Here is a 15,309-nt window from a genome sequence, read left to right as displayed (position 1 = left end):
AGTCAGTCACGACTGGACCTAATGGTCAGGGGTCCCTTTACCTTTACCTCTTGTATATGATACAGCATATTAAGGATGATTATGATGATGATGATGATAATAATAATAATAATAATAATAATAATACCTATACCCAGAGGTCTCAGAGCGGTTCACAGGAAAAAAAGTTTAAACTTATTGGAATCAATTAATCATATGAGTTTTACTATTTTTATTGATTAATCTATCTATACATAATTTGCTCATGAGTAAAAACAATATCTCTGAATCATCCAGCATTTTTTAAGCCACCGTGTTAGATGACATTGTCCCCATCTTGCATGTGTGATATGGTGACGTAATTGTACTGGCCAATTTGTTTTGAATGTTTCTGGATGATGCCAATAAAGGTCTTGATTGATTGATTGATCTTGCATGTGAGAGTAAAAAAGACTTTTTCTAAAACATCAGAGAAAAATCTGTGTGTTTGGGGAAGAAATCCCAGGAACAATGATGTGCTCTGTGTTTTGTTTTTCATTGGGGGGGGGGATGTAAAGTTTTAAAATCCCAGAGCTTCCCCAAATAGGATTTTTTGCAATAAATTCCAGCTTTTCCCTTTCTTTGGAAGGTATCTTAGAGCTCATGATGACATTAACACAGGTGAAGACAAATAATTACACAAGCATTCAGGTAGGTAGCCATGTTGGTCTGACGCAACTGATTTCTACAGGAGAATGACTTGAGGCAGAGGTTGATTCACCTATAAACTAACAATTCCCCCACACCCCTACGCAACAAATGCTAACACGCAAGGCACACAAAATACAAAGCAGTCAAAATAAATCTTTATTGAATGCCACACTTGACATTAAGTTTTCATTTGCAAGAGGAGCCTTTTTCATAAAACAGCATCTCCTTTTGCTGGTATTGAAAAGACAAGTGCGGGTCATAGAAAATCCACCCAGATCTAAAAGTACTTAAGTTAGTCATTTTCTTTTACACAAGGAGCAATGTTTTGCAGGACTCAGCAATAAGTCGTTCAATTTAACCAAATACACTGGGGGGAAATACATATCTATCTCCAACAATGTCTACTAAGGTAGTTCAATGGCAGTATAAAAAGTGACAATTGTTTATGTTTCACAAAGAAATGCAGTTGAAAGGGCAATTCATCATTAAGTTCCAGAGAGAATCTTACTGGCGACCTGAGGTTATTTAATACCATTTACATCTCAGGTAGCAGCTGTTTGGTCCAATAACTTAAAGGTTTGATACCAATGTCTGTCGCCTTGGAATGTAGATCATAACTCCTCATGGGCATCTGACGAAGATACATTTGCGGCCGTCTCCTCTTCTGTCAAAAGTAATGCATCTTTGTTAAAACAAAACCCCTACACAGTTAACATTATTTGCAAGAGGCAGGAACCAGGCAGAGGGCCTTCTCAGTAGTGGCGCCTGCCCTGTGGAATGCCCTCCCGTCAGATGTCAAGGAAATAGACAACTATCAGACTATCAGAAGACATCTGAAGGCAGCCCTGTACTGGGAGGTTTTTAATGTGTGTTTTACTGTGGTTTTATAATTTGCTGGAAGCTGCTCAGGGTGGCTGGGGGAACCCTCATCTGGGAGTGTCATGAATAGTATGAATGTTAGGCCCAAAAGAAGATGGAGAATACGGAAGGCATGATATGCTGGCAAGCGAAGCGAGAAACTAGTTTTATCAAAGAGGAATGTATGACTGTGGTGTTGTCTTAGGCTGTTGTTTAAGGAAAGCAAAAAAAAAAAAAACAGACAAAAACAGGGAAGAACTGGCAATGGTCTAGGAGGGCAGGAGAAAAGCGGTGGAGACAGCCCTTCTCCAGACAACCCATGGACGGTAATGGGAAAGGCGGCTATAAAAAGGACCCATTTGCATACCCCCAGTGTGCCGGGACTAGCGCTACAGCTCGACACCCACAGCTCTTGTGTGAGGCATGATCAACCTACGTGAAGGGCCTTGTGAGTATGGATGAATGAATGTGTGAGTGTTTGAACCTCTTGGTACCAATGTATTAATGTATACTTGACTATATGAAATAAATGTTACATGAAAGGTGTAAACCCAGATCTGGTCTCCAACGTGTCTTATTGAAAGTCCTATAGCATATGGGATATCACTTGTATCTCCAGATTCAAAAGAACCAAGTTACCACGGTTTGGTGACAGGAACTCCCACTCAAGTTCACAGGGTACCACTCCAGAAGGTCTCTGACAACTGGGGAGGGGGGCTTCTGCTGAAAGGGGGAGCTGAAAAGATTCTCTGCGCAGGTAAGAAACACATCATGCACACTCCCTAAACCTGGCCCATTCTTCTTTTTAAAAAGAAGGCAACCAAATTTCCTTGGTTTTTTAAGCAGCACCAAGAATTTGACCCTGCTGAGAATCTACAAGGGGCTTGCCATTCAATTTGACAATGTTTTGGACTATGAAGACAAACCATTAATGGCTTTTCAAATCAGATGTAAAGAAAGGAAGTGTATGGTGAGCGTTTTGTTAGCCCCCAAATGGAAAATGAATGAGGTCCTAACCAAAAAGAATGGCAACTAAAATGGATGGGATATGCGCAGCTTGCAGATTTAACATACAGAATAAGAGAGCAAGAACATACTGTATGTTTAAAGTAGGTTGGAAAATGTTTATTGAATACATGGGTGAAAATTGTATACTGTTTAGGGAAGCTTTTGATGTTTTGTCGTGTTGGGAGCCGCCCAGATGGGCGGGGTATAAATAATAAATTATTATTTTTACTACTACTTTTGAAAATGTTGGCAGCATTAAGATATATTCAACAGTGTAAATAAATTTTGATGGATGTAAAAATGGAATACTGAATGATTTTAGTTTAAGCAAAATATGCAGGGATTTATGATATGTAAAATGAACCATGGAAAGAGAAGAAGGGAAGTCACTGATATTTTAAGGTGGTTTAAACGAGTATTCTAAAATGTGAAACAGAAAAACTTAATTAAAAAATTATACAAAAAAGAAGTGTATGTGGAGGTGTTATTTGCTATATATTTTTTTATCCTAATTCCTTCAAGGAGCTCAGGGAAGTGTGCATGATGCAACACCCATGAAGGTGGTTGGATTAACTGGTCCAAGGTCACTCAGTGAGATTCATGGCTGGGTGAAGACCTAGAAGTTAGCCTTTCCAATCCTAGTCCACAACATCACACTGGACCAATGATGCAAAATGTGCTTAAGAATCAAAAAGAGAAAGGATAGATCTGTCTGGGGAACGGTGATTGAGAATGCAAGGGAGGCTGAGACGCATATGCAGCAGCAGTTGTGCAATTAACACTGGATTTGCTACATTCCCCTACCAACAGCCCGCAAAACCCTCGGTAACAAACAGCCACTGACCTCCTTTTACTGTTGCAACGCAAGAGCCATCTTCATCTTGAAAACCCTCGGAACAGACACATTTGTAACCCCCTGCAGTATTAACGCAGTCTTCATTTTCTCTTACACACACCTTTTCGGACGAGGTACATTCATCTACATCTATTTAAAAAAGGGAAAGAGTATTACAAAAAGTTTAATGTGGATGAAAACGTTCTAATACAAATGTTCTGTTTCTTTTACTTTATTTGCTCACACATACGAGCAGCGACAAAGATTACGCAGAATATAAACTGAAGCAATTTCTACACCGATAATCATTGAACCGTAGCCAGCTGTTGTTTATTGGTATCAATAAACACACATACAAACACAAAGAAATGAGAGTATTTGTGTTTTGCAGGCCTAGTTTGAATTGCAGGAATTAAAAATTCAAGCATATAGAATCTGCTTAAAATGACTTATGAAATTCTCCTCCCCGGAAATCAGGAACACATTCTTGCCTTTTTGGTGGCAGTTAAATACTTTTTTTTGTGTTCTCCCGGGCTTTTAGAATTGTGTCTTGACTCTGAGTTTCATACAAAAGTAGAAATCTAACCTGTGCATTTTTCATCTTTCATTTCATAGCCAGGTACGCAGCTTTTACATTTGCTGGGCCCTTCTCCTGTGCATCCCAAGCAGCCCCGATCGCATGCTGAAACATAAAACGGAACGTCTTTAAATCGCTGTAAACTAAGGTGAAAACTTGCTTAGAGAACAAGTTGAAGCTAATTTTTGTCGGACCCACCTACTGTGTTTAACCTACACACTGTGCTGCTTTTCATATGGAATCCTTTAACTTACTATTATAAGTTTATAAACCCTTTTAAGCTTGTTTTGAATGCTATGAATATATTGTTGCAAAGGGATGTGAAGGACAGTAAGAAATCTAACCAATAAACAACAAATACCTATGTACAAATTAGGCAACCTTTCAGCTTTCTGTTAATACTGCTAGCCAACTCAAAATATATGAATGACATTACAAAAACTTTTCTGCTAATTTTCCAAGATGACTGTCGTCAATGGAAAAATTGCCACAAATAAACTAGTATATTTAACTCCTTGCTTCCCTTTTCAGATCTCATTATCTTCTATCTTGCCCTGTTCATACCATTATCCCCTATTTCGTTGCCTTTTCCTTTCTCTCAAAACTATTTACTATGGATTGCTTCCTAGTTGCATTCTTTCCCTTTCCCTGGTGATGCCAATATCTATGAAGACACATTCTGACCGCTCTGGAGGTGGGTCAAGGGAATCCCCAGAGCAGCACGCGGCAAGAAGAGAGGGGAAATTGTTCTGTCTGGCAAGTGGAAATGTGCATCAAATTCTACCTGCAGAAAATAAATGTGCGAAGTGTTGCTACACAATTACTTTACTAGGGTTCCTGCAACTTCAGGGACACCTCTCGGAGCCACAGAATCACAGCATAGTGTATCCATGTAGCTCACGTATTATATTTCTCCGTGCAGTTTTCTACTTGGGGACAAATACTAAGATTCACAATTTTGGGTGGCGGTGGGAAAGCCAAAGCAAGCATCCCATTTGAGATGCACCAAACCCAGAAAGTATATATTGTACATCTGTTTATGCCAAAGGAAGTGAAACAAGCTCTCTATCTCCACATGTGAAATTAAACATAAAGATCTATCAATGAACCTATCCATTCTTAAGGAAATCAGCCCTGAGTGCTCACTGGAAGCACAGATCCTGAAGCTGTGGCTCCAATACTTTGGCCACCTCGTGAGAAGACTCGACCCCCTGGAAAAGACCCTGATGCTGGGAAAGATTGAGGGTACAAGGAGAAGGGGACAACAGATGATGAGATGGTTGGACAGTGTTCTCGAAGCTACCAACATGAGTCTGACCAAACTGCAAGAGGCAGTGGAAGACAGGAGTGCCTGGCGTGCTCTGGTCCATGGGGTCACGAAGAGTCGGACACAACTAAATGACAACAACATCTATCAATGGTTTTCACACAACAAATCTGACATTTGTTTCAGCTCTTATATACTCAAGCCTACTACAAGTTAAGGTTAAATATATAGATATATGGAAAGGAAACCTTTGCAGGAGAAAGAGCCCTCTGTGTTTAAGCAGAATTTGTCCGTACTGCATGGAGACTCCTCTACGGCACATTCATCCACATCTGCAAAGGTGAACATAAATTTGGAAATTAAAAAAATTCCTTCAGTAGCACCTTAAAGACCAACTAAGTTTTTATTTTGGTATGAGCTTTCGTGTGCATGCACACTTCTTCAGATACACTTGAAACAGAAGTCAGTCCCTTATGTAAATTTGGAAAGTTAGTATTGCCATATGAACAGAATGTTTCAAAAGGGGGGGGGGATGTCTGGTTTCAAAGAGATCTGTTCGTGAACAGAAAGCACTTATTATGCATATAAGGGGAGGGCTGTTGATTCTTCTTTCCCACTTCAGCCTCATCAAATTGTTTGGAGACCATGATTTGCACAGGCTAGAAAGGAATGCAAGAAATCAGAGGATGAATAAGAGGAAAACCACGAGCTTCTTACCCTTGCACGTGACCTATTCCGACCCCTACAATGGCACAAAGACGAGTATCTACATGTGTGTGATTATAAACATGTTATATATTATATATTAGGCCTTAAAAGTAAAGGTAAAGGGACCCCTGGCCGTTAGGCCCAGTCGCTCCCTCTGGGGTTGCGGCACTCATCTCGCTTTACTGGCCGAGGGAGCCGGTGTACAGCTTCCAGGTCATGTGGCCAGCATGACTAAGCCGCTTCTGGCAAACCAGAGCAGCGCACGGAAACGCCGTTTACCTTCCCGTCAGAGCAGTACCTATTTATCTACTTGAACTTTGATGTGCTTTCAAACTGCTAGGTTGGCAGGAGCAGGGACCGAGCAACAGGAGCTCACCCCGTCGCGGGGATTTGAACCGCTGACCCTCTGATCGGCAAGCCCTAAGCTATGTGGTTTTGACCACAGCACCACCCGTGTCCCGTCTTCTCTAAACTGAACGCTTTGTTTTCTATTGAATGTCTTACTAACCTACACAGGCGTCTTCATTTCTGGTCCAACCTTCTTTACATTCGTTACAGTCTGTGTTTGTTGCTCCAATGCACGTTTTACATGAATCATGACAAGCTGTGAAGACAGAGAAAGACTCAAGACTTCATTTCAGATTCTGGCAAGCACATTTAAAACTGAATCTAGGTTTATGTTATATAATTAAACTGATTCTAGGGTTACTTCAGAGGCGTCGATAATGCAAATAATTGCATGTGAATTGGCTCATGAAATGTTTGCACATCCTGGCATGTTATTTAATTAACACGGTAAAATAAGTAAGAATGTTACGAAGTTACATAAAGCACTACCTTATAAAAGCAGTGGAACAAGTAGTGAGTGTGCAAACTGAAAAAGGCTATCAGGTTATCACCCAAATAATGACTCCACTGTTTTTGGGTTCTGATCAACAAGACACGCAGGACGGGTTTCTTTTTCCACTTTAGCAAAACAGGTTGGCTTTGACAGAACAAAGTGAGATTAAGGCTACAATCCTATTCTCACTTACTTGAATTCAACAAGGCTTACTTCTGAGTAGACAAGTATAGGACTGTGCTTGTTCTTTTTATGAATTTATTTATTTGGTTTTTCAAATTAAAATTTTACAATCACTAACATACAACATAAAGGCAAGATTCCAAGGAATCTCCTGGACTTCCCTCCTTCCCTTTGTGGGTCCTATTCTTAATCATTTCCTCAAACCTCTTTTATAATAATCCAAATCTCCATTACAGTAGAACCTCTATTTACATCCCGCTCTACTTAGGCCCATTCAAAGTCGTGACCACAGCAAACCCGGAAGTAAACACCGGATTTGCTGCAATTCATGCACACGCAGAAGCAGCTGCTGCCATCTGCACATGCGCAGAAGTGGGCTGCCACCGCCGAATGCGGCTGCACAGAAGCGGGCCACCGCCGAATGCGCCTGTGCACAACCGCGCTTCTACCAGCGACCCGTTTCACCATAAGGACGGGCCTCTGGGACGGATTGTGGTCGTGAGTAGCGGTTCCCCTGTATTTCCAAAATCCACCACTAAACTACAAGTGTTATTCCAATCCCGCTAATGATTTTAGCTGTTTATAAATTTTCCCCATTCCTTATTAAAATTTTGGCCTTCCTGATTTCTGATTCTTCTGATTGTTCTTGTCACTTTGGCCTAGTCCATTGACTTGATCTGCCATTCCTCTCTACTAGGGATCTTATCTTCTTTCTATGGATTGTGCATGTTCTAGCTAATTTGGGGTGCGGATCGGGAGCAGTCAGTGAGGAGAGAGGTGGTGCCACTTACTGGGAGAGGGTTGAGATGGTGCTGTGAAGACACATCAGTGGGAGAGAGCTAGACTAACAGTTGTGCCTGGCTAGCAACAACCTCCCTTGCCAGCTTGCCCTTCCTTCTGCTAGTAAGCAGCAGTGGCTCCAGCAGCATGGCACTGACCCTCCTCACGGACCACTCCTGGATTGAAATATAGAAAGTTCAGAAATATTTAGCGACAATTTAACCGTAAAAAGCACTGCCTGAAATCTTGCAAGCAATTGGGCATGCCCACGGTTCCATGTTATGTCTAACGGGACTTCTGACTTTTCTTTTCCCATTCCAGCTCAAAAACAGCTTCTCGCACAACAAAGCAAAATGTTCCTGGAGAAACTCCAGTCCAAAGTCCCCTTTGTTGTGTGGAAGGAATTACGGTTCTCCGGACTGTAATAAAGGCTTTAAATGTAAGCATGTATGCATACCTGTACAAACAGAATGTGTGTCGTTTCTATGAGAGTTGTAGTAGCCGTCAGAGCAGTCCAAACAAAATTCTCCTTGGTATTCCCTTTTACAGCGGCAGGATCCATCGCCACCTCGGGTGCCGTCTCCAGCACAGTTGCCATTTCCATGGCAAGGTCTTTCTGATCCCCCACGGCAAGCTTAAATATATTAACACAAAAACAGGAAGTTTAACAATTTCACGTAAACGAAGCCAAACCGTATTTTCTCCCCACTGCCACTTCTCTCGCTGCAGCCGCTCGATCAACATTCACAAGCCTCTTCGCAAAAAGCTTTTCCCTTTGCTTCTAACTAAAGCTGTGCTGAAAATATTCTGTCCCTATTTTTGAAGGCCCCCCGTTGCAGGTTGCCTCCCCCCACAAAAAATGGGTGGTGAGCTGCTTAGGAGGAGCACCACCACAGCAACCAGAAGAAGAAGAAAAAGAAGAAGAGGAGGAATCTAAAAGGGCAGAGGGGATGAAAAGCTTCTGCAGCTAACACTACTGCAGTGAGCCCTCTGTGGCCTGAACATGTTGTGAATTTTCTTCCACCCCCTCCCAAAATGCCTTGCTTTTTTTGCCTCTCCAAACCCCTCTGAACGGTGCCAAACTTTCTGCGGATCTTTCAGCTTAGCTCAACTTTTTCAATGAACTGTGCCCTGATGCAGAGACGCCCCTAGCAATAACAGCCTATGCCACAATATAACTTGTTGGTTATATTGCCACATTCTCTATGAACCGTCTTGGTACTGACCCAACAAAGGCCCCAAGCTGACCAGCAGCTGATCTCCTGTGTTTCAGGCAGGGAGCGTCTCCCAGCCTTACCTGGAGATGCCAGCTACTGAACCTGAGACCTTCTATTGTATACTAATCAATGATAGTAAAAGGCTAGAAATAAATTAAAGCTTCTGTGTATGATTAAAGATACTCCAGTATTTTATTATTGTTGTTTAATTACCAACACAGTCTGGACCATGTGTTCCAGCAGGACAGCAAACTTCTATTGTTTCTATACAAAGCCACTTAAACAAATCAGGAGACTTCTTCTTCCTGTAAATACAAACAAACACAAAGGAAATGTATTTCTTGAACAAAAGGTAAGAGTTCTGTTCACATCCGATTGTATGAGTCAAACATTATTATCATTAGCCTGAACTGACTGAAATCAAAGTTCTAGAGAATGCCAATTACAACTGTCATGGAGAGTTTTGATGGGGAAGCAGGTACAATTTGCATAGCCAGCGATATTAGATTGTCCATTATGACTGATCTGGTACTTTTTCACCTTGTAGCATCTTTCATGATAAGAAACTTGGCTCCCAGGTTTATAGTGGAGGTCGAGAGACCACCAACTGGTGTCATAATAGAAATACAAGAGGTTTTCCCTGCTCCTCTTGGTGTTTAAAACCGGCCTGCCCAGGGTGGAGAGGGCAACTAAGGGTGTCTGCAAAAACACAAAAAAACCAGACAGACACCTTTTAAGACAGAGGTACCTAACCATTGGGTTGGCCAGTACAGAATTGCACATCCAACACACATAAACATACATGGTCCACACGTATCTAGACAGGTAGGACACACTACAGGTAGGAAAACACTCAGCCAGAGAGCAGACCTCCTCATTCCCGTTATGGGGAGAAAAGCCCTTCTAAAACTGAGCCCTGTTCTCTGCAGGAGAAGTGGCACTTTTCAAGATAAGAGGCGGCACTGGATTTCGGAAGAGTGTGGTGAAAATGGTTTCATGGGCTGGGGTCAGCCTGCAGCTTTATCGCCTCAACCTTCAGCATTTGCAGCCTTAAATTTGATATATCTGCTGCCCAACAGTCCACTGTGCCAAGCAAACACATCTTCAAATAGAAACAAAAGATCTGTGATGGAAGGAGAGAGCTAAAAGTGGCAGCCTGCTTTGGTCAGCTTTGTCTCACTTACCTCCAATACACTACACGTCTTGCCTGAGCCGCCAAAGGCTCCCAGATGCTATGTTAAGCTCACCACTATTGCAAACATTCCTACGGTGGTATTCCTATGTAACACTGGGCATTTTGCCAATGCGAACAGTCATCTTTACCCCCAGGGTGCAGTTTGGCTGGGGCAGAAGGGCTCAGGATGCAGCATCCACTTTGTATGCAGAAATTCCCAGGTTCAAGCTCTGGCATCTCAAGAGAGGGCTAGGAATATCCCCTGACTTAAATCCTGTAGATCTGCTGCTGGCCAGTGTAGATCAAGGGTGTGGAAACCTTTTTGGCTTCGTGGGCCAAATCCTCATCACTGAGCGAAATTTCTCGGCCCAGTATACCTGAAGGAGCGTCTCCACCCCCATCGTTCAACCTGGACACTGAGGTCCAGCTCCTTCTGGCGGTTCCCTCCCTGCGAGAAGTTAGGTTACAAGGAACCAGGCAGAGGGCCTTTTTGATGGTGGCGCTCGCCCTGTGGAAAGCCCTCCCATCAGATGTCAAGGAAATAAACAACTATCTGAGTTTTAGAAGACATCTGAAGGCAGCCCTGTTTAGGAAAGTTTTTAATGTTTTATGTTCTATTGTGCTTTTAATTTTGTTGGGAGCCACCCAGCCAGATGGGCGGGGTATAAATAATAATAATAATAATAATAATAATAATAATAATAATATACAGTAGTGCATCTGGTAAAATTAGTAGTTACCAAGCTAACAATATATGAGAAGCTGGTTTTATCAAGTCACAAGTTGAAAATTTGTGAATAATGCATTTAACATTGTTTTCCAGGAAGTTTATATCAAGTCTTTAATTTACACCTCTCTTGAATCCAATACTGAACACAACACAACAAAAAGTATTGCCTTGTTTCTTTCTTACCATTTGAACCACCATGTTTCTATATGTTCTTCATGCTCTTCTACCATGTTGTTGCATTCAAAGTTACTACTGTCACAGAGGTTCTCTATTATTTCCACAAGACGAATTTCACTGCATGGGGGGAAAAAGACCCAAGACAAATCAGTTTATTTTGCTGAGTTCTAATTTGGCACTAACTTTACAAATGAGAACACATTTCTATTTAAAAAAAGGGTCAAGAATATTAGACTCACTATTCGTTTCTGTTATTCCATAAACTGTAAGCATTCCAAAATTAAAGCCCAACTTTTGCTCAGGGTAGAAGTGATACATTTAAGAAAAGTTGTCTTAGATGATACCTTATTGATGCAGATCAGCAAAGCAATCCGTTACTACTCAGACTCAAACTATCTGATTTTTAGAAGACATCTGAAGGCAGCCCTGTTTAGGGAAGTTTTTAATGTTTGATCTTTTATTGCTATTTATTTATTTATTTATTATTATTATTAATATTCTGTTGGGAGCTGCCCAGAGTAGCTGGGAAAGCCTAGCCAGATGGGCAACATATAAATAACAAATTATTATTATTATTATTAATCTGAAGCATTTTTGTGTGCAGCATATGCAATCAACAGGAAGCTCAAAATACACCCAGCAAGGTCAAGAGCAAAGAAAGCTGTGCCTTTACAGCTTTAATTATAGAATACTTAATCATGAAATATACTTAGCAAATGCCAAAGGGATAGATAAGCATTCATATCAGAGCATGTGTTGAAAGAGAATCTGGGACTACGCAAGAGAAGAGTAAGAACTTTAAAAGGCCCATGTTTCCCATTCTTTTCCTGCCAACTATATCCCCTCTGGCCTGGATCAGACTCTTCGAAGCAACTCGTATTTCTCCTGCAAAGAAACTGTGCTTGGGGCTCACAGCAGGGTTGCAGAACCTGTGGTCCACTGGATGTTGTTGGGCTGTAACTCTGTTCATACCCATCCTGGCTAGGACTTTGGGGAGTCTGGAGGGTCACAAGTGTACCACCTCTGCTATAAAGGTTCCTTTCTTTCCTTCGTCCCTGCCTTAAAGTTGGTCCACAGAACTGCCACTACACTGAACCATTGCCCTTGAACAACAGTCGAAGCAATCTAAGCTGTCTTCCAGAAATTCAGTGGATTTGTGTCACAGCAGGACTGTTCTCTACATTTGTTGGGTTGATGTTAGTTAAATGTTTAGTTGGGGTTGGCGGTTATTTAAATTTGGGTATAACTGTAAACTGTTTATTATTGTTATTGTTGGTTTCTATTTATTTATTTGTTTGTTTGTTGCTTGTATAGGATATTTTGTTTTAACGTTTCATGCTTTGTTGTGTTCTTATATATGTCGTAAGTCGTCCAGAGTGGCTGGGGAAACCCAGCAAGATGGATGGGGTATAATTTTTTTTAAAAGCTCACTTCAAAACAATGTTCTGCAAAACTAAGATTATAGAGCTTGACTAAAGTATTAAATGTGTCACAATATGACATTCTTACAATATCAGCATGCTAACTTTGCTCTCAGAAAAATGTCCCCTGCTGACATAGACTATTTCATCCAGTCCTGTTATTTTACAAGCTGCAGACAAGGATATGACCTCATTGAAAAGAAAGATACACATACCATACCTGGACTCATACTTTGACAGAGTCTTTTCTTCCCAAGCTGTATTGCCACCTCCAAAGTTCTTTTTTGCAGTGTCAGTTAGACCCTGAAAAACAGAGTATTTTGAGACAATCTCATTTTCTAGAGCAATTGCAAAACCAGACAGACTTTGGATTAGTATGTGATCACCATAACGGAGTTTTTAAAGACTAAACATACCACCTAAAACTCTCTGAGACAAGTAGATTCCTTCAAAACTGGCTGCCCTTAAGAAGCCGCACACAGTGGGCAGTACAGTGGGTGGCTGATAAGATACTCTTTTCTGAAACCCCAGGGCGCTGCCAGACAGTATAGACAATACTAAGCTAGATAAACCAATGGTCTGGATCATTATAAGGCAGCATCCTATGACTTTTTTATTGGTGTTTTAGAACCAGTAATAAATGATGATGATGATGTTATTATTTATACCCCCATGCTATGATATGGTAGGCAATGCTGAAAACGTGAAGGGCAGTTGAAATGATCCAGGGGGGTGGAGGAAATATCTCTTCGAGGAAAGGTGGAAGCAATGTGGGACCTTCTTAATTTGGGGAAAAGGTGAGATCAGGGGAGATTTTTATTAAGTGTGTTCTTCACGAGGACGGAACAACTAGAGTCTTCCTCCCCACCCCTACATAAAGACACAATGCCACGGAAAGAGAAGAAGGGAAGTCACTGGCTTTTTAAAAGTTTGTAAAAATGCTTACTTGAAATTGTAAAATTGTAATTGTTTAGGGAAGTTTTTAATGTTTGAAGTCGTGTTGTCGTCGTCGTCATCCCCCCCCCCCCCCGTTTTAATGTTCGATTGAAAGCTGTCCAGAGTGGCTGGGGAAACCCAGCCACATAGGTGGGTTAGAAATAATAAATTATTTTATCATGATTATAAAAAACAGTTATGATTAAAATAAAATAAAACGTCAAGGTAGGGAGATGGGGGAAGAGAAAGGGGAAGAGAGAAAGGGGAAGAGAATGCACGCCAAAAATGCGGGGCGGACCTTCACCTGTCACAATTGAATCCGTATTAAGATGTAGGGCAGGCATAGGCAACCTTCGGCCCTTCAGATGTTTTGGCAAGAGCACCTCTCAAATGTTGCACACTGAGGAAGCATATCACAGAATAACTAAGAAACTGCAAGGATGCATAGTTGGACCATATAAATCCACCATCAATGCTCTACTGTTGTGTCAATTGCATGTTGCAGAATATACTAGCTAAAGATGCCCAAAGTCGCCAGGCATCTCCAAACTCGGCCCTCCAGATGTTTTGGGACTACAACTCCCATCATCCCTAGCTAACAGGAGCAGTGGTCAGGGATGATGGGAATTGTAGTCCAAAACATCTGGAGGGCCAAAGGTTACCTATGCCTGATGTAGGGGGTCAGGGCCGGATTTAGGCTTGATGAGGCCCTAAGCTACTGAAGGCAATGGGGCCCTTTATATGCCCAACTGTCCTTCGTCAACAACAAACTGTCGCTGTTTTTTGTGTTGAATATATGCTAGATCAGGCATCCCCAAACTTCGGCCCTCCAGATGTTTTGGACTACAATTCCCATCTTCCCTGAACATTGGTCCTGCTAGGACCTAATAGGTATCTAAAGCCATTTGCACATAACAAAATATGTATTTTATCAAAGTAATTGTTGAACTGAAATACAATTAAGAAGTATATTAACAGTGAAATAACTATTAAGCTCTAACTTAAAATGATTGGGGGCCCGTTACTTACAGCATAGGAGCCTACACAACACAAAAACACTGTTGCTGTATGTTGGCTTTATTTTATTTGCTTTTTTAATCTTATACCTGTATTTTGGAAATGTACATCCAGTTTGTTTTTTTTCCTTTAATTTTTTCTGGGGCTCCCAAGAGAGTGGGGCCCTAAGCTATAGCTTGTCTAGCTTATGTCAATCCGGCGGTGTTAAAGGGGGGAAAGGATGAGTCTGAGGAGCCGCGGCATCCCTCACCTGGCTGAAGCGGTCCGTTATTCCGCGGCAGGTGTCGCAGGCCTGGCGGACCCGGTGCTCCTTCTCCGCCGTTGCCGTGAGGGCGAGGAAGAGGAAGGCCCCGAGGGCGTCGCTGAGCCACCTCGGCGGAGCTCCGCGCGCCTTTCCCGACGGAAGGCGCCTCATAGCCGCCCGCGAGCCTTTCCCTTTCCCCCTCGCCCGCGCCCGCGGGACTCGCGCGTCTTACCGGGGGCAGCCGGCATCCCGAGCCTCGGGCCCGGCCAATCCCGACGCGCGCGCCGACGTGCCCTCTCGCCCGGCGACGTGGTCCAATCGGCGCCCGCCACGCTCCGAGAGACGTAATGAGAAAGCCCCACGTGTAGAAGAGGCGGGAGGGAAGCGGGGAAGGCGGGGAAGAAAGGGAAAACGCACGGGCTGGGCCGTAGAGTTAAAAATGGCAAGACGAGCGCGTAGCTTCGATATTCTGGGTTCCTTTAGATCAGCCACCCCCAAACCCGGCTCTCCAGCTGCTTTGGACTACAACTCCCATCAACCCTAGCTAATAGGACCAGTGGTTAGGGATCATGGGAATTGTAGTCCAAAAAAATCTGAAGGGCCGAAGGTTGGGGAAGCTTGGGTTACAGTGTGGTGCTGATAATGCAAAGGTCAAGGGCTGCCATAC

The 15,309-nt window shown here is 42.4% G+C and overlaps 1 protein-coding gene across 1 annotated transcript; it reads right to left on the bottom strand.

Annotated features, from left to right (window-relative positions):
• Positions 1–910: 910 nt before the first annotated feature.
• On the bottom strand, positions 911–14,921 carry CRELD2 (cysteine rich with EGF like domains 2). Its single transcript, XM_035128311.2, has 10 exons — positions 14,649–14,921; positions 12,666–12,748; positions 11,031–11,141; positions 9,157–9,248; positions 8,184–8,360; positions 6,431–6,526; positions 5,463–5,546; positions 3,957–4,052; positions 3,380–3,520; positions 911–1,333 (listed from the first exon to the last, which is right to left on the bottom strand). Exons 1-10 carry the CDS (start codon positions 14,811–14,813, stop codon positions 1,281–1,283), a joined length of 1,098 nt encoding a protein of 365 aa, XP_034984202.1. The 5' UTR covers positions 14,814–14,921; the 3' UTR covers positions 911–1,280.
• Positions 14,922–15,309: the final 388 nt, after the last annotated feature.

Source organism: Zootoca vivipara, chromosome 10 (assembly GCF_963506605.1).
Source record: "Zootoca vivipara chromosome 10, rZooViv1.1, whole genome shotgun sequence".
Taxonomy (NCBI): domain Eukaryota; kingdom Metazoa; phylum Chordata; class Lepidosauria; order Squamata; family Lacertidae; genus Zootoca; species Zootoca vivipara.
This window is presented reverse-complemented; position numbering and strand designations above follow the sequence as displayed.

Coding starts and splice junctions, on each gene's coding strand:
- CRELD2 (XM_035128311.2), bottom strand. CDS start 14,813: ATGAGGCGCCTTCCGTCGGGAAAGGCGCGCGGAGCTCCGCCGAGGTGG. Junction 12,749..14,648: donor TAACGGACCGCTTCAGCCAG/GTGAGGGATGCC, acceptor TCTGTTTTTCAG/GGTCTAACTGACACTGCAAA. Junction 4,053..5,462: donor GGGCTCTTTCTCCTGCAAAG/GTTTCCTTTCCA, acceptor TTTATGTTTCAG/CATGCGATCGGGGCTGCTTG.